This window comes from Malurus melanocephalus, unplaced genomic scaffold, assembly GCF_030028575.1.
Source record: "Malurus melanocephalus ecotype Western Australia unplaced genomic scaffold, MMel_1.1 scaffold_241, whole genome shotgun sequence".
In the NCBI taxonomy this organism is placed as follows: domain Eukaryota; kingdom Metazoa; phylum Chordata; class Aves; order Passeriformes; family Maluridae; genus Malurus; species Malurus melanocephalus.
In genome coordinates, this window is record NW_026623473.1 from 1,131,795 (window position 1) to 1,150,231 (window position 18,437).

General features: G+C 37.6%; 1 protein-coding gene across 4 annotated transcripts in view; it reads left to right on the plus strand.

Moving 5' to 3' along the window:
* The window catches only part of LOC130578812 (cationic amino acid transporter 2-like), a 47,922-nt gene that overhangs the window by 16,967 nt on the left and 12,518 nt on the right, over positions 1-18,437 (plus strand). For 2 of the 4 annotated variants that reach the window (XM_057375173.1, XM_057375172.1), the window contains 2 exons: positions 16,059-16,449; positions 17,729-17,884. In XM_057375173.1, the coding sequence (XP_057231156.1) occupies positions 16,074-16,449; positions 17,729-17,884 (532 nt within the window). In that variant the 5' untranslated portion in view covers positions 16,059-16,073. Of the gene's footprint in view, positions 1-11,583; positions 11,730-16,058; positions 16,450-17,728; positions 17,885-18,437 lie in introns of those variants that run through there. The other 2 variants (XM_057375175.1, XM_057375174.1) reach the window with 2 other exon arrangements.

An 18,437-nucleotide genomic window follows, 5' to 3' on the forward strand; every position in this document is an offset into this window, starting at 1 on the left:
TTTGGAAAATAGTTTGGCAGGCCAGAGCAGAGTAAGGCCAAAATATGTTAGAGGTAAGTTTTTAAACCTAATTGTAAACTAAAATTGTAGCTATAGTGAGAGAGAGTGATGTGCTACTCAAATACAATATTTAGCTCTTCCTTGGCCTCCTTTTTTTTCTTCCTTTCTCTAGTTAGTCACTCTCTGTTAGATGGCTAGAAACAGTGCTCAAACTTCTCAYGGGTCCTACATTTATTCTGCCTGAGCCTCAGTCAGTGTAGACAGGAAATTACATAGTTCAGTAGTTCTTTGAAAAGAAGCTTATTTTTCATATGTCATACCATCATTAGGTAAAATTTAACATAAAAATTTTCACATAAGAATTTTCACCTCAAAAATTAAGTTGTGTGGAGCCTGTAGTGCTACAGATAACTGACCTTTTTCTTTCTGTGTCATTTCTTGCAAAATAGTTGAATCAAAGGCTGTTTCCATTTCCCTTGATACCTTCCAGTGTTGTACAAACACAGCTACTTTCAAATGCTTTGCTTTATGTGCTGTTGACTKTAGAAGTACAGTTTTCAATATGACAGGATGACTGCAGGATATTATTTTTAAAGTTTGTATAAAATGGATTGTGCACCTTTTTTCCCACAGTGAAAATGTCTAGACTCTTCAGAACATTTGTAAAGCTGTTATCCAGACAAATTAGTTCCATGAATTTGAGTCACATCAGCCTCAAGAATTATCCAAATAAATGGGGTCACCAAGTCATTTTACTCTTAGCTATAATACAAAACTCTGCTCATAATCTGTAAAGATGAAAGGAAATTGCTTATCAGATGCAACCCAACTTTTTTTTTTTCTTCTTCTTCTTCTTCTTCTTCTTCTTCTTCTTCTTCTTCTTCCTCTTTTTTCCTTCTCTCTTTTTAACCCCCTTTTTTAACAAGAAGATTTTCTGTTTATCTAAGTGTTCAATATATTTCCCATCAGAGTGGGCATTCTGTTGCATAATAATTTTTGCCGTCTCTGGGCATTGCCAAATTGTATTAAGCATAGATGTCATAAGGAATAATTTGTGGCTGACATCTGATGCCAAGCCTAAAAGTAGGAGTCCAAGTAATACCCAGTTATATTCTTAGGGAGATGTTCAGTTCATTTTGGGGAAGTAGAAATGTACTCTTAATGGTCAGTAGCTTCTTTTTAATTTTTATACCATTCCAAAATTCATACCRTTGCCAAAAATTAAGTCCTCTTTATCCATGACTTCTCATCTGGTTTTGATTGCGCTTTCCAAATAGCCTTTGATCCAGCATGTACTTGTTAACTGTGCTTTCTTTGTGTGCCATATACTCAGTTTGATCAATTTTGAACAAAGAAATCCTTTACTCACATTCCCTTGGAGTCCATCTCCTTGCTTTTACACAAGCTCTAATGAATGTTCTTTGTTTTACTTCCAAGCAGTTAAAACTGTGAACAYTATTTGGTTTGGTCTTTTGTCTTTTGTGGAAGAAAGGGGAGAAGAAAAGCAGCAATATGAATAAATTGAATTAAGCTAAGTTTAGGAAGAGCCAGACTCATACTTTTGACAATTTCCCCAGCAGAATGGTATTTTCATGCTCTGTTTATGTGTTGTCTTTGAAGAGAACCTGTTAGCATTACATAGCTTTAATCATATGAAATAGCTTTCTGAGAGGTTTGTTTTTCCAGAGTTTGCATTATGGAATTAGGASCAAGTAGAATGAAAGGAAATATGAAATTACTGTAATGCTTGAAGAAGCCATGGCATGACATCCCATCTTTATCCCAGTGTATATTTTATGGTGATAGGCATGAAATGGTAAAGTGTCTGCTTTCTCAGATGCATTTTCTGCTCTTTTGGCTGATTTATGTCTAGGTTATAGCAAAATTTCTAATGTCATGCCACTATCACAGAGAGCAAAGTTATAAATAAAAGAAAAAAAAAAAGAGGAGTCTTTTTTTCTGAAGGCTTAGCTGTCTTTGATCTGTTTGATCTCTGGGCTCAGTAGCTCCACTGCCTTTTTCCCCTTTTCTCATGTTTTGGCTTAATAGCTGTCATCAGTTTCATATGAATCATTGCAGTCCAGTGCTCAGCCCACCAATTTCCTTCGAGAGTAAATCCATTTTTTCTGCTCTGGACAATTCATCCATTTGCTGTTGCCTGCCCTAAACACCCTTTCAGAAGTATTCCTGGCCATCACATGGTTGTCTGCTGTTTGTGGTAGATTTTGTAATTCCCATCAGAAAAACCCTCTTTTTACTGCCTCTTTTCAAGATCATTGATCAGTTCTAACAATTTGGAGATTTTTTTTCCCAAGTTTCTTTGCAGTTTTTGTGAATTGCAGAGTAGGTGAAATGTGTCCAGCTGTGTCCTTGTGAAGTCTCTGCCTTCCTGCTCAGGATGTTACCTAGSTATAGTTGACATCCACAAGTTGTCTTGAAAAATTCAGAAGAAATACATGTTTATGGTAGAAGAGCAGCACTTTTCTCTTTCAGACTCTTACTCTCAGAGTTTTAAAAAATTCCTCTCAACATTACCTCAGCAAAAGACTGTAGTCTGTCACCATCCAGTTAATCTTATAGGATAATCAGAGTAAGGTGGGATGACTTCTAGTGCTACTGGAGAGTTTTACATGAGGAGGTAGAACATCTGCCATAATTCAGAGGTAAWGTAATTGCAGATTTCATGGAGGCTTCTATGGCAGTTTTCTTAAGTATCTGCAGTGCTGCAGCAGAGTATCAGGTTTCATTGATTTTTGTCTTAATTTATAAAGTTTTGTGCCTGCAGAGTTTGGAAATAGAAAGGAAGATGATTAGTAATTCCAGGTGAGTCATATGGAATATCTTCAAGGTTGATTTTTATCTTTTTTTCTAGCCAGAAATTCTGCTGTGTATATAATGAAAGATTTCTAAAACTGCATTTTGCTGGTACCAGAAAAACACTTCTAATCTGTGCACCACTGAAACTTGGCTAGGAAGTACAGGATTGCTCTATTATGTATGTGGAATGTGAAAAAAGGTCAAAATGAAAGGGAAATAAAAGAAAGTAACTGGAAGTTACGGGAGTCTGATCACAAGGGACATTCGGTTCTGCTTAAGCCTCTTCAGCTGCTGGAAACTGAGAAGCATGAGTTATGCATGTGCATTGCTGGCTAAGTTTCTAGGGACAGAAATAAAGAGCAGTAAAAGCCAGTAAAGCAATGCATAGGTGAAAAAGGATCTTAGCCAAGGTATACTTGCTGACATACATGTTGATTATCATTTAAACTAGCTAAGATTTTTTTTTAATAGATTAAGCATATAGGATTTTACACTGATTATCTAATTTTATGTTAACAAAGTTCATTTTATGAGTATCTGTTGCTGGTGTAGACCAGTTAAAGCTTCATRTTTTTACGGTGTTTCCATGAGGRATGTGTACTTAGTTTTCATGCCAACATTTTTTTTCAGTATGAAAACATGTTTCATTAACAAGTCATACTAACCACTGATCAGGTTCAATAAAAATCAGTAGGTTGGTGAAATATTCCATCTGGTACCAGAAGGGTGGCATTTCAAAATTAGAAGTAAGTTCTATGACATTATCCACTCTATGGTATTTTATCCAAAAGGGATTGTGTATATTCTAATTACTCTATGAAACAAGATACCTGATGTCAGTAGCTTTTTCCAAGTACCTGCTAAAATGAGCTGTCTCATCTTTCCTGCCTGTAATTTCCTAGATCACTGCATCTCAATTCACAACTTGGTTTCTGGGTTTGGCCCTTGAGTAAGTGAATCTGGCTTGGTCTCCTTTTTCTCCTGGGGTGAGTCAGGAATGGTTTGGGGCCAAATCCTGTCTCTGCTCACACAGGCAGCCAGAACTTGCTGTCATTGCCTCCAGAGCTCATGAGAAGAGARTGAACAAGCAGGACAGTTTTACTTCAAAATTGTGATCCAGATATAACAACCGTATCTTTTGGCATAGTAGGAATGGAGAAATAGTGTAATTTATGCTCATGCACAAACACAAAGCCACACACACACAAAATGGATGGAAGGTTATAACTTTGGTGACAGCTAATCTACATATTTGCAGTGTATGGGCTTTTCATGGCCTGGCTTGTGCATTTGGAGTGGGATTTTCAAAGCAAATATATTTGGCTGTATTAGGATCTAGCGTTCTGTGGGTTTTTCCCCAGAACTTATTCACAGCATGGCTGGAGATGAGGCTAATTTTTGTGTAGATTTAGAAAAAGAGGTTGATTTAGGAACAAATAAGGGGAAAAATATGTTGTTTCACTTAAAAAAGTAAAAGATAAAAAAAGAAGAAATATATGAACATAGAACTAAAAAACAAATATAAGAAGAGTTGGTAACTAAATGGGCTTGATGTTCTGTATTGCTAATCTTTAATATATCTTAGCTAGAAGAGGATGTTTGAGGGAGTTATCTGTGTGACAWCCCRCGASCTTTTCAGTCAGAAGTTGGTCATGCCATTCAGGATCATTGGATGTGACAAGGAAAGAAAGTGACTGAGGGGAGGAGGTGGTATGGAGTGTTTATTGAATGTTTTATGTTTGCTGAAGATAGAATAAAAAGTTGTACATTTATGGGGCCCTCTGTTGCCACAGCAAACTAAAATTGGAAAATTGTATTTCAACTGATCTTCATGTAGGGGGAGTAATGAYTGTCCGAACAACTTTTTATTTACTGTATGACACAAATTATCCTGAAAACACATTTGCTAGYATATATTTTAACTAGTGCATTGGTTAGTACTGCAAGTACATTACTKCAAGCAACATTGATGTAGTTTGTTCCTCTGTACCATTTGGTAGTAAATGAAGCAGCTTCAAAGTACAATAAATGCAATTTTAATTCTCAAGTGACTTTTGCAATTTTTATGGGAAGAACTGCCTCCTGGAAAACTGTGGAACTGCTAAACTGTTTGCTTTATCAGTACCTCCAGACAATTTATATTGAAGATAAAGTTGCAAGTAAGGAACCATCATGTTGGCTGGCTGAGAGTACAGGCACACCCAAGTTGGGTTTTCTCTCAAGTGTTTGTGCTATTCCATGTGTTATTTATTATTTACAGAATACTCACTGCTTTCTGAGCCAACACGTGTGCTGTCTTAGGTGCTGTAGCTCTTTAATGCTCTGCAGAAATGATTCTCCTGTTACTGCTGAACTTGGATTTATACCAAGAGAAGATCTRGTTTCTTCAGGCAGGCTTGCCAATGCTTCAGTCTTAATATGTTACGTCAGATCTGCTTGGATCTGRAAGTCTTCATGGCTGTTATGCAATTGTCATGCGTACTTGTGATTTGATTAAMATATAGAAGAATTCTTCTTCCTTAATGGAAGTTCACAGAGGGTTTTTGCAGCGTTTCAGCATCTGCAGCAGATGCTGAACAGGGCCTTGCTGTCTGCAGTGCCCTGATGGAGCACATCATGCAGCCTGTGCAATGCCGGCTCTCAGGAAAGCTGCAGCGCACAGTTAGGATCACTTCCCACTCACCTGTTGCTAACCCCCTTGGAAATCTGTGAGCAAGATCTCAGTGTGTGACTATGGAGGTCAACCCAGTTTTCACTGTGTTTTGAAGTCTTGGTCATATTCTACCTCTGAGGTGTTACATGCAGTCAAGCTGTTTATTGACCTGCTTAAAAAATACTGAGAAATTTGAAGGTCTCTCCAAAATATTACCCAGTTGAATGTTATAATGTTCTTCAAACTCTGTTCCTGAAGCATTAAATGCAGTGGTGCTATTTAAAGCCAAGAATGAAAAGGGAACTCTCTGGCATTAGTTACCTCAGTTATCAATCATGTTTGATGTTTGTATTTATATGATCTTGATATGTACAGTATATATTGAGAACGTCTGTCCAGAATTTAATGTCTGTCTGCATTTAATGTCAAAGGGTAGTGCTCTGTAACAGGTTTGTTCTAGTGACTTTGCAGTGGCTTGTTATTCTGGGGATTTCATGTTTGAAAGAAKTGGTGTTCGATCTTGCAGAGTGCAGAAAGTACCTCGGAGGAATCTGGGGTGTTCTTAGCAGCACTAACTTCAGACCACAGAACACTGTTTAAAGCTTCTGGGATTAAACATTGCAGATGCATCTTATTTATATCGTGTGAACTAACCATTCCTATTTATGTCGTTCTGTATTGTTCTGATATATAAACCTAAAATAAATCATGCCAGTGCACTGAGCAGACGTTCTCTCTGGCGTGTATGATGTGTGGTAGTGGTGCTGGGCACATCACAGTTCCATTTTCACACAGAATGGAAGCAAAATACTTATTTGATTTAATAAAGCCCAATGCAGATGCAGTGCTGGATCCTAATTTAAATACTTTGCCATTACTTCACAGCAATATTTGGTTGCAAAGGAGATTTTTCAAAACTTTTATACAAGAATCTCTTAAATTAATTCTTACTGCCTTTGACTTAAGATAAAGGAAATGTGGAATATAAATAATGTGCATCTAATTCTTGGATTTCTGTAAACTAAAGAAAGCAAACTTCACTTTGGAAACCTCTTATAACTGGCAGATGATTTAAACATATTTCATTTTGGTTATTTCATTATGAGAAAATTGTCACACCTTAATTAGATTTCATATTTTGTTGGTTTTATTTTGGTAATCCCTTTGAGATGGCATCTTCTCCATGTGCCTTAAAAAGACTTACAGAAGCGAGTAAGTTGTGTAATAGGAATTGCTTTCCTTCCCCTGCTGCATGATATTTTTGTAAGTGAGGCTATTTCTGGGATCACTTGTGATTTATTTTAGTCTTTATTTAGACGTACTCATCCTTTCTTTTTTCTCCTCTCACTCTTCTTCCTTTCTTGGCCCCCACAGAAAATAGGGGGAAAGCCGACTTTTTTTATGTATATGTGTTGGGTTTTCAAGAGAACAGAATATGTTTGTAAGAGCCTTTCGCTTGTGTCTTACACAAGCAACTCTTACTGTAAACGTGGTAACCATGGGGTGAAAGGTGAAGCCCTGTTACTGATTAAAGAGAGTAGGCAAAAACAGCAACTCTCATATCATCATCCAGAAAGGAAAATTATTGTTAAGTAGAAATGGAGTTAATAAAAATTTTCTGGATAAATTGTGTTTTATAGGAAAAAAAATGTTCATTAAAGATAGTAACTTGAAAGATTTCCCTTTTTGATACAGGGAAAAGGACCATTTTTTGCCTTAACAGTTGAAAAATCTAAAAAAAAAATGAAACCCTCTCACACATATTCAAACAACAGTAAAAATCCAGGTAAACTGAGGAAAGAGATTGATTGCCTGGGGTGAGAAACAGTAAGTTGAAGGAATTCCTGTATTATGGAAGGATTGGGAAATAGACTTTCAGTTGGTTAATTCAGGTCATGAAAAATGTGATAACTAGAACAGGGTGACCTTTAAAAATAATAAATGAAACACATTCAAAACAACTAAAAAACTATTATCTCTGTACATAATAACGTAACATTCAATAATAAATAGCCCAGAGCCTCAGTATTTGATTTTAAAAGGGTGATTTTTTTTTTCTTTTTTGACATTTAAGTACTACTTTTAAATGTCAGTTGCATTTACATGGGCTGGGATAATTTCCATAAAATGTCCCTAATTACCTACTTAAGTGGTGGCCATTAGGAGAAAATACACATGGTAAGTAGCATGTTATCCCACATTTGGCTCAGATATGGACTGTTGCCAGAAATTGAATTATTTTTTCTTAAAGTTTGCCTCAGTTCAGTATGTTGTGAGTTCCAGCAGTCTTATGGAAAAGCAGAAGAAGATGTCATGCAGTAGCTTACAACTCAAAACATCCATAATGCTTTAATGATTGGTTTTCTGGTAGATCTTTCTCCTTGCTTTTATTGAAAGACTGTTTGTGACTTCCTGCCTCTGATGGAGAAGTGTACTCACGCTTCTTTTGGCTGGTGGTGCCTTCCTCCTGCCCTTCCCAAGCTGCATCTGACACTTCTTTCCCAGGTGTCCAGGGAGATGCAAAGCAGAACCATTTCAGTTTTGGCAAGACATGGCCAAATTTATTCTCTCAATTTATTTTCAACTTGCAGATTAAGTCTTAGTCTTAACTTTATTGGTTCTTCTTTGTATATACTACAAGCTTTTCTATCTGAATCTCCTATCTATATTTATCCTGTATTCAAGGCCAAAAAAGTATGTGTGGATTTTTTTTTTTTTTTTAGATAGTATGGCTTTAAATAGTTACTTTCCTTCTCGAAAACTCTGATTGTAGACTTAGGGACTGCACTGTGAGCACCACAAACATTTCCTTTAGACCCCTGGGAATATTTGGAATTCAGCAAGTGGCAGTAGCTGTTTGAGACATGCTTAATATTAGGCTAAATTACTCATTCCTGGCTCAAAATAGCTAATAGGAATTTGTGCCAATGTAGCCCTTTTTCTTGCTACATACAAAATGATGCTGGATTGCAAGTTTATTCTTCCTGCCTGGATTAGTGAAGTAGTATGTGTGGTTTTTTTATAGGTTGTATTAAATTTCTTTTACCGAAGTTCAGGATTTGAGGTATTTTCCTAAGTACAAACTGAAAAACGAATTATTAAGGAAAGTCAAGAGAATTGGTAAATCATAATTTTATTTTAATCTTTACAACATTCTTTAGGAGCTAGTTTCAGTAATCTGCTTAAACCATGAGAAACAATTCTAAAATAAATATATTTTAATTTTAATAAATAGGCAGTCCTTTAAAAGGTGTTGAATTGTAATTTATTCTTTTCAGAAATGATCCTGTCATAACATTATAGAGACGGCCTACGCTACTTATGAAGCTTCATAAAAATTCTTTCTCTCTTGAATATTTACGATCATTTTATGTTCATTAGCACGTAGATTGCACTGGATTTTTATTCTCAGAACCACTAAAATGTAAATACTTTATCTAGAAAAGATTCTTGCTGGCACTTGATGAATCCTCTTCTGAGTACTAGCACATCTTCTCCTAGCCCATCAGAGCTGCACAAAGTGTACAAAACACGTTGTGTTCCTTTCTCACTGTGCATGACAGAAGTTGTGTTTGTTACAGCTGGCTGCAGAGTGAAGGGATTGCCATGGTTCACTAAGGCCTAGGCCTGTGGGCACTTTTGTTCATGTTTAACCTTGGTGAGTTATGTGTGGTTATATGGCCAAGCACATGGACACTCATGTGCACAGTTAACACCTCTGGTTATGTAAAACACCGGCGAATTTTGGCCTACAGCCATGAGGCCGTGTCTGTGAGACAAATCAGAGTCAACAACGGAACAGCTTTTAATCAGTTTGTCRCTTGGGCATTTGTAGAACTTTCAGTCCGTACAAGAGTATCAAAATTAATGGTTTGGGGTCTTTGTTGTAAAATTAAAATCCTCTGAGCAGGAATTTCTGCATAACTTTATAAAAAATATGTTAATACTCCTTTGATACTCTTAGGGAAAGTCTTAAAAGGCGCCTTCCATAGGAAAAGAAAATAAACAAAATAAGTTTGTCCTTCAGTTCATTCCCTCTAATTGTCAACTGCTTTCTGGCAAGAAGAGAATTTGTGATCAACTTTTTAATGGAAATAAAGTGCTACAAAAGTCCTTGGGGTGTGTAAACCAGAGAACTGTTGGATGAAGCACTTTAGATGGATTTAATCCAAGTGATAGAGTTGCTTGGGAGCAGAAAAGTACTTAAAGTTAGAACCTAATGTTGCTGGTCCAAACACAGTCGGATTTGTAACTGGAAACAAACTGAGAGCCACCAGGTGGATGTACCACTGCTCTTTCCTGGAGAGAGCAAGAATTTTGTCTGAGGGAGAAGCTCAGTATGCTCTTGCAGGTATCTGCCATCAGACAGCACTCTGTCTGCTCAGTCTCCTCCAGAGAGCACCAGGTCTGGCCTCCTTCACTGATCTCAGGACTGAGTTTCAGAAAGTCAGATGAACTGTAGCAGCCCAGCTCTGTCCTTGTAATGATCCGTAAGTTTACTCGTGTTACCAGGGATGAATTGTTATCACAGACAGGAGATAAGCAACAAGATGACAAAAGGCAATGGGCAGAAAATGATGCCCAGGAAGTTGTAGCTAAATACGAGGAGGAACTTCTTTACTGTGCAGATGACAGAGCACAAGCACAGATTGCTCAGAGACGCRGTGGAGTCTTCTTCACTGAAGATATTCAAGAACCATCTGAGTAATTCTTGAGTCATTCATGAACTTAGTTTGGTAAAAAAATGTCTAGCTACTGTCACGGGTCAGAGTGATGCTCCTTAAAAGTAGTTTAAGAAACCCAACCTGTAGCATAACTTMTTGTTTTTATCTTCTGACTGTGTATTAACTGTGAAAGATATAAAGTTCATATTTAACAAGGATGAGGTCAAGATGAGGAGAAGAATTAGCACTGTCATCATCAGACCTCAGCAAACAAGACCTTTTCTCTTGACGAGTTTTGCCTGCAAGAAAACAGTTGTCTTGGGTGATGTAAGCTGGATGCCYAGTCTTGAAACACAGCCCGTCCCTGTGGAACACACTTTCTTGGAGCACAATTTCTCCTTGGATCTGGGAGAGCTGAGGAAAGGTTGTATTCTTCCCTTATGTGTGACTGCAGGAAGCAGGATTATTCATGGAGGAGGGAGGAGGAACCTCTGCTTCTGGAGCACTGGCAGACTTTACACTAATGGAAAACTAAAAGCTGAGAGAAAGTTGCAGGGGGTTGCCACACAATGTATGTTTTTCTACATATTTTCCTATGAAAGACTTTTTAATGAGGGAGAAGCATAGGGCTTTTCTTTGCAAGGCTTATCTTACATTAACTGAGCAAAACTAAAGTGATTGAAATAGGAATGTTTAGAAGGAAACAATATGCTGTGAATAATATTGACTGGATATACTACTAGATGTCTGGAATGGGCTTGTCTGCCATTGGAAGTAATAAAAATACAGCTGTAAATCATATAGTGGGGTTTAGTTTATTCTGGAAGCTAATTTTTAAGAAACTGAGGTTTATTTATTGGTTGTGTCACAGGAATATTTGGCTTGCTCTAATTCCAGCATTGTGGATTTCTAATTCAGCATTTGTGCATTTCAAGCCATATAAAGGAGAAGATCATCTATGGTACATCTACCCCAGTTCAGCAGAATGGGCTCTAGCCAGGCTCTGTGAATGTACTGTCTTATGTGTTGCTTCTAGCCACAGAAGTACTTTTAAAATTATTCATATTTTTCTAAAATTTGCTCAACAAAACCAGTTATCATGGTCCCATTCAGGTCTCAAAACATTGCAAAGTATCCTTCAAAATGCTCCAAATCAAGTTTCTTTTTCGCAAGGGCAATGGAAAGATTTTGCTTGGTATCACAGTGGGATACCAAGATTGACATCTGCATTTCCTTCAGGATGTGCAAAAAGTTTCCCTGACATAGGTGTGTTTACATGCAGGAAACGCATTTCCAGTTGGGTTTGGTGTCATGAGGACAGTGCCTATGATTTATCTGAACACAGGAAGGCTTTCCCTCCCTCCCTGCCTGCTTGGCTGGGCAAATAGGTGGCCAGCTCGCAGCCCTCCAATCACCTGGGCTGTCAAGCCTCCACCCCTCAACACTGAGGGCTCACGCACCACCTGCAGCTGGCTTTTAAAGCAAGTATTTTAGTAAAATCACTTTCACTCTCTACTCTTCCATTTATCACAGCAGGAGTTYGGGACTGTGTAATAGGAGCAGAAATTTGCGCTGCAGAAGCTGCACTAAATCAGGTTAGTAATGAAGATTACTGCTGAAAGAATTAACCTGAAAGCAGCCAAGGTTATCACAGGAAATAACCTTGCCTTTAACATATGTGCTGTTTGAGTAGCAAGAGCTGTGGTATGCAGTTTGTTTATGTTACAGTATTATTCTGTCTTTGTGAAGTRAAAATTACAGTGTTAATCTATAGATGATGCAGTTATATTTTCCTTCCCAGTCTGTCTAGAAGGTGATTCTGCTTCTGAACAATAAAGGTTTGCTTTTTGCCTTTATGCATCTTTGACTTCTGTTACAGGTGCTGCTTTCCTATTTTATAGTTTGAAGTATTGTTGGAATACACTTCTTTAAATATTCCAAGGCATTAGGAGTTTTGTGAAAGTCTTGGGCACCACATGAAGTTTTAGGACATTTACAGTAAAATAATGTACTGACTGTGTGAGTGTGTACACACATGCAAATCACGGACAAATCACTAGCTACAGCTAGTCTTGCCTCATCTCTGAATTCTTTTACTTTCATATATTATTGTACAAGATCAAGCCAGGTTTTRCTTCATCTCTGAATTCTTTTATTTTCGTATAATCTTTCACAAGATCTTACTTTCATGTAGTATTTCACAAGATCTAATAAATGTAGTACTGCAATTTTGATTAAGGCTAGATGTACTTAATAAGAGACAAAAAAAATGAACGTTTACAGATTTTTTTAAGGAAAATTAGGCTGAATAAATATGCTAAATTAATCTATATTMATCAGTGTATATTTATATTTTCCAACTTTCAAGATGTTACAAACTTATTCGAGTATTCTATCCTTCATTGGTATGCTGYTTAAAATGTCAAACTGCTGCATCTAAAATGAATAGTATATTGTACAATATTAGCTCAACAGAATAGTTTTAAGTAAAATATCTTTATTTTACTTTGGCTTCAAGAATCATTAGACATTAATCTGAATAGCAGCATTAAAACTTTCAGAGGATTCATATTACTTTATTACATTTGCTTTCAATATGAGATTTTAATGATTTTTTTATTAGAGCTTTTAATGGAAAATTTTGCAGGAAAAGTTGAATGGCAAATGCAGCAAAACTTTGGATTTTCTCATGTGTAACTTGGGTTTAATGAGTACTCACTTAAACCACATGAGAAATAATTAAATTAAAATTTAATTTTAATGGAAATAAAATTAGTGACACATGATGTAATTTACTCTTTTGCTTCAATATCCACTTACTTTTTAAATTTTGTGTAGTTTAGGAGGCTAGGTTACGTTATTTTTACCTGAAACATACTTTGCAGAAATGGTAGATTTTACATGACTATGAGTGAAGCAGTCAAAGCAGTTTTAAATATGAATATAATCTTTGCAGATAGAGGCTTTGTCCCTTGTGTTGTGTTTTTAGTTACAAATCTTTTGACAGCAAACATTTCCTGCCAGAATAGGGCTAACAACAGATGACTRTTAAATGTTGCTGATCATCCAGGTGAAGGAAGAGCTGGTATGAACTATAAAACTGAACTCATCTTCTTGGATTGGCATTCAGATATGCAGTGGACAAGCAGTAAATAATCTGGTTTACAATTGGCTGGGAAAGGCTGAAATTAAGATGATTTTGTCAGCAGATACTGTAGAGGAAAAAAAAAGTAACCAAGACGATAAAGCACAATAGGGATTGGAGAAATGCCTTCTTATTCAGATTCTCTAACAAATACCATGAAGGTCCGTCAGACATGAGGAAGCTTTTTTTTTTGGTTATTTTCCCCCTGTCAAGTTCCTTTCCTGTCTAAATTATGTTCTACTCTCCTGCCTGTCTCTTGGTGGAATGCAGTTGAAGGGATAAAACTGAACTGTAATGTGGATGGCTTAGCAGGTTCTCTAGGAATGTGTTCAAGGAAGGAGGAGGTCTCARTAAGGGCTGACCATTGGTTCTTAAGTCTAAGGCAGTTGAACTGAGACCTCCCTTTTTTGGAGGACGGTTGGAGGCGTATTCTGTGTTTATAGTGTGRTCTGTAGCTAAATTAATACTTATTCCAGAAGAGACTTTCCAAGTGCAGTGACCCAGCGCATGTGGAGCCAAAGAGCGGCCACCTCACTTACATGCAGCAACAGGAATGTGCCAGTGTGGGTAACAAATGGACTTCACAGGTGTTTGCTTGCGACAAAGTGAAACTTGCTCTGCATGTGACGAAGTGCTCTCAGTAAAGCAGATTTCAAAGTGGAGCCTTGCACAGGTTTGAATGCATGAGAAATCATCAGGTTGYGTCTGCTCTGCATCTTAATTAGAAATAACTGCACTCTTCTTCGTGAGTTCTAGGGCATTTTCCTTTTTGGTTTCTTATCACTCATTGCCTATGTTTAAACTCTATGTAAGCTCAGGATTCAATCTTTTCTCTGTTTAAACCACATGAGCAATTCAGCCCTCCGTGACTAGTCATTCTTGCAGGCTACATGCCTAACACTGCTGTTCAAGGCAGGCAGGTGTCCAAGTCTGCTCCAAGAAATGTAGGATGAGYGCATCAGAGATGCCTCAAAAGCACTAACTTCCTTCTTGAGTGATTATGCAAAGCAAGTATSAAAATCCCCCTTTCCCAAGCTGTCAAGTGTGCCTCCCCAGGAAGGGTCAGAGCAGAGCCACTGTTCCCCAACTGGGCAGGACATTCAGCAGGGGCCCAGGCCAGCGCTGGCAGAGCTCATGGCAGTAGAGGCCAGGATGAAGCAGATCCCACAGTGGTGTGCTAGGATGAGGCAGGGTTAGGCTGCAGTAGGGAAAAGAGGAAGAAAAAAAGAGCATCTGGGAAAATACTGAAACCTGMTAGTCGAAAAGTAGAAGAGATAATTTTTTAATGTGTTCACCAACCCTACTTCATGTTCCTCTCTGTCATAAAGATCAACAGAAAAGAAAGCCAATATTTGTCCAAACTCAGGAATAAGACCTATGAGTCTGCAGAAATAAGACCCTTTATAAGAGTGTGTGGTGGCGGTCAGTGTAAGCACAGTGTAAGCATGAGTGTCTAGGACAATGCTGCCACCAAAAGGCAGCTGTTATCTTCTTTGCTTCTGTAGGTTTGTATTTTAGCCTGAGATATGCTCAGCCTCAGCATTCTCACAGACTGCTTGTGAGCCAGCACATCTCAGCAGTGCRTCATTGCCCAGGCTGATCTCTTGCAGGGGGTAATGAATTAAAGGRTCTGCTTTATGAGGGACACCTCAGGAAAACATTACATGTGTCAGTTATTTCTGAAGACACTTGTCACCTCATGCCTATGTCATTTGGTCCTGTGTGAAGCCAAATAGCTTTTTGTAAGCTCATCAGTTCTTCCTGATGCACTCACTTATCAAKTATGAAGGCTTGGAATGTCTCAGCCAAAGCTGAAAGGGGGCCRTGTCTTGGCACACAGCAACAGAAGCTGTGAAGTAGGGTTCAGGCATTGTTTGTATGCATTTATGCATGGTAAGTATAGGAAATTCTGCAAGACAKGCTGAATGTGGTTTTTTCAAGACTATGCTAGGATGGATATACTTACAAAGAGAAATTTCYCATGCACTTGAGGTTTTTTTCCTCCACAGACACAAAGTTTGTGTATTGAACTTGGTCTTTGGTTGTGCTCTAGCTTCCAAAGGCTAAAGAAGAAAGGCTGGGTCCAGGCAGAAGAAATGCCTTGTCTTATTGGCTTGTGGTAGCAAAAACTAGCCTTCTGTCCTCTCCAAAAGAAGCAGAAATCAGAAGCAGAAAAACTCCTATTTTGCCAAGAGAATTCCTTCTCAGCAGAAAAGACAATAATATCAGTTACTGGCCACTGCAGTATATGACTGTACAATTTTCAAGATGCCTTGTCCCAAATGGCAAAGAAGCAAAACAATCTGAGATGCCGTTTGAATAACAAGAGTCTTGGCAATTGCTTAGTTATCTGAGAGCAAGATCTGCCAGAGGATGTTTTCCTGTTAAGAAAATACCAAATGAAATATCATCTGRGGGTTGGGAGAAATAATTCCTTAAAAAATGCTATGTTTCTGCAACATTGAAATTGCTAAGGTAAGGGGCATGGAGTCATAAGAGCATTTCTGCCTGTCACATGGGCTGCATACTAATAAGCATATTAATATAACATCCTAAGTGATTGCTGCAGCTTCAGCAGCGTCATTATGGGAAGGAAGAGGCCTCAGGAATACTTGTCTAAGTATTTAGTGGCGAAAAAGCACATGCCAGCTTATTTAATGTCACAGAGCAGTGTGAACATATTAGTTAGCAGATGTGATTAAAGTTCTTCACGCAAATACTTTTTTTCCATTGTTTTTCACCAGTCAATGTTATGCTATAATAATTTCYTTTCTTTCAGAGCTCGACATCCACCATGTTGCCCTGTGGACCAGCTCTGTCCTTTATTCGGTGTCTGGTGCGGAAGAAGAACATCAATGGTGAAAGCCTTGAGGACACCAAGCTGTGCCGGTGTTTATCGACAGTGGACCTTATAGCCCTGGGAGTGGGAAGCACGCTCGGTGCTGGCGTTTATGTCCTTGCTGGAGAAGTGGCCAAATCCGATTCTGGACCGAGCATCGTTATTTCTTTCCTCATCGCTGCSCTTGCGTCTGTGATGGCAGGTCTCTGCTACGCCGAGTTTGGTGCTCGTGTTCCCAAGACCGGTTCAGCGTATTTGTACACCTAYGTTACAGTTGGTGAACTGTGGGCTTTCATCACTGGCTGGAACCTTGTTCTATCCTATATTATAGGTAAGCTTAAGAACAAACATGGCTCCCAGGGCTTTCTGAGACAGCAGATAAAAGGTACAGATTTATAGGTCTGTCTTTTCTGTCTCTACACTTAGCCACCATTTCTTTTTAGTCCTGCTGAGATGAAATAGCCAAAATAATTTGATTGGGTTATTTCCTCCTGCGCATCACAATTGCAAGCAGGGGTTTTGCAAGATATTTCTGCAACAGTGTGACTTATGAACCACAGAGTATACAAATTGTGTCAGATAATTCAGTGATGATGTACAAGAATAAACAGGATTTCTTAGTTATCTTTGGTCAGCAAGAATAATTTCRGTACAATCAATAAGCATTTTTTATTGAATATACAGAGCAAGGATGTTTACAGGGACCCCATCACTATTATATCTCACAAGAAAGTCATGGTGTTTAAGTGCTAACTTTCTACTAAAGCCTTGTGCTAATTAAGTATCATCCTATCAGGTAATCCTATAAAACACAAAGATGACCAGATCTGAATAAAATCAGTGCTTATGTGGCAGATAGTCAAATAACTATTTCAGTGCTTCAGCAGAGATAGCACTTTTGGATTTTAAAATTATTTCTCCCAGAGGAACATGTTCCAAACTTCCATTATATTGTGTATGAGCATGCCTAGGTGTACATGTGTGCCTAGCTGTATATTTTTACCTACAGGATGGTTACTGAAATCATTAAAAAATTGATACGCTCCAGTACTGTACTAAAACTTATTTCATGAGAGGAGATTTATAAAAATAAATATCTGATAAAGATAAGATTGTATTTGGCTGTGCACTCTTCACCCAGGAGAGTATACATTTTAAACACAGATCTAGTCTTGCTTAGTAATTTTTGCTTGCTTTTAACTTCTTGCTAGTAATTTTGTTCATTTGTTTGTTTTACTTACAGGTAGAAAAACTTTCCTTCATGTTCTTTCTTAAAATTATTTCTTACATTACTTTATATTGTTTAACATATGTCATACTGTAATTCTAGAAATAAGCTTCTTTCAAAATCAGCCATAAGTAACACAGAAATAATTTCCACAATATTTTGGGAATAAATGAGGCACAGTCTGTATATTTGAAAAACTTGTTGCCATGTAACAAGAAAAAATCGAAAACATTAAAATTCTTCAGCAAAACAAACCTGCAGCACAAGCTGTACTTTTTTAAATGCAAGTAGCAGCAGGCTTAGTTTTGTTTCTTTTTCAGTAGAAATAGCTCTATCCCACTGTACAGATGCAAAACCCTAAACACACATATATTTTATGAAGGTACATCAAGTGTAGCAAGAGCCTGGAGTGGCACCTTTGATGARCTTCTTGGAAAACGGATTGGTCATTTCTTCAGTGCCTACTTAAAAATGAATTACTCTTGGCTAGCAGAGTATCCTGACTTCTTCGCTGTATTCCTTATATTACTTTTATCAGGTAAGACATTACGTGGCTTAATTTATGGTGGTTGTGATATTTTACAGTTAAAAGTGCTAAATCGTAGGGGTTTGCACCAGAAATAACTTAAGGAAGTCCAGATGCGCATTTTGTACTGGCACAATGGCTCTGTGTRTATATATAAGAATTAAATGTATATAATCAAATTTTCACATGGACCCTCTTCTCTTGAAGCTGAGACATTAAACAATCACTTGTCAGTATTTTCTTAATAAAACCCTTGCTATAGATTGATGATAACAGAAAAATGACACAGTTCTCTGTGTTTTACCACCAGTAAATGCTTTCAGAGTAACCTGGAGGTAAACCTCTGTAATTTGATGATCTCCTTAAATCTTTTATTGTGCATGTAATTGGCATTTGTGAGGTTATTTTTCCATCTAAATTGTTGACTTATTTGGTATTAAATAATGTTCCCCTTTTTAAGTCTTCAGTTGTTTTTCCTAGAATTTGTTTGAGCTTAAGGGCACCCCAAGGTACTTGCATGGACCAACAGRCCAGTTTGAAACCTGAACAAACCTTTCCTGTCTTT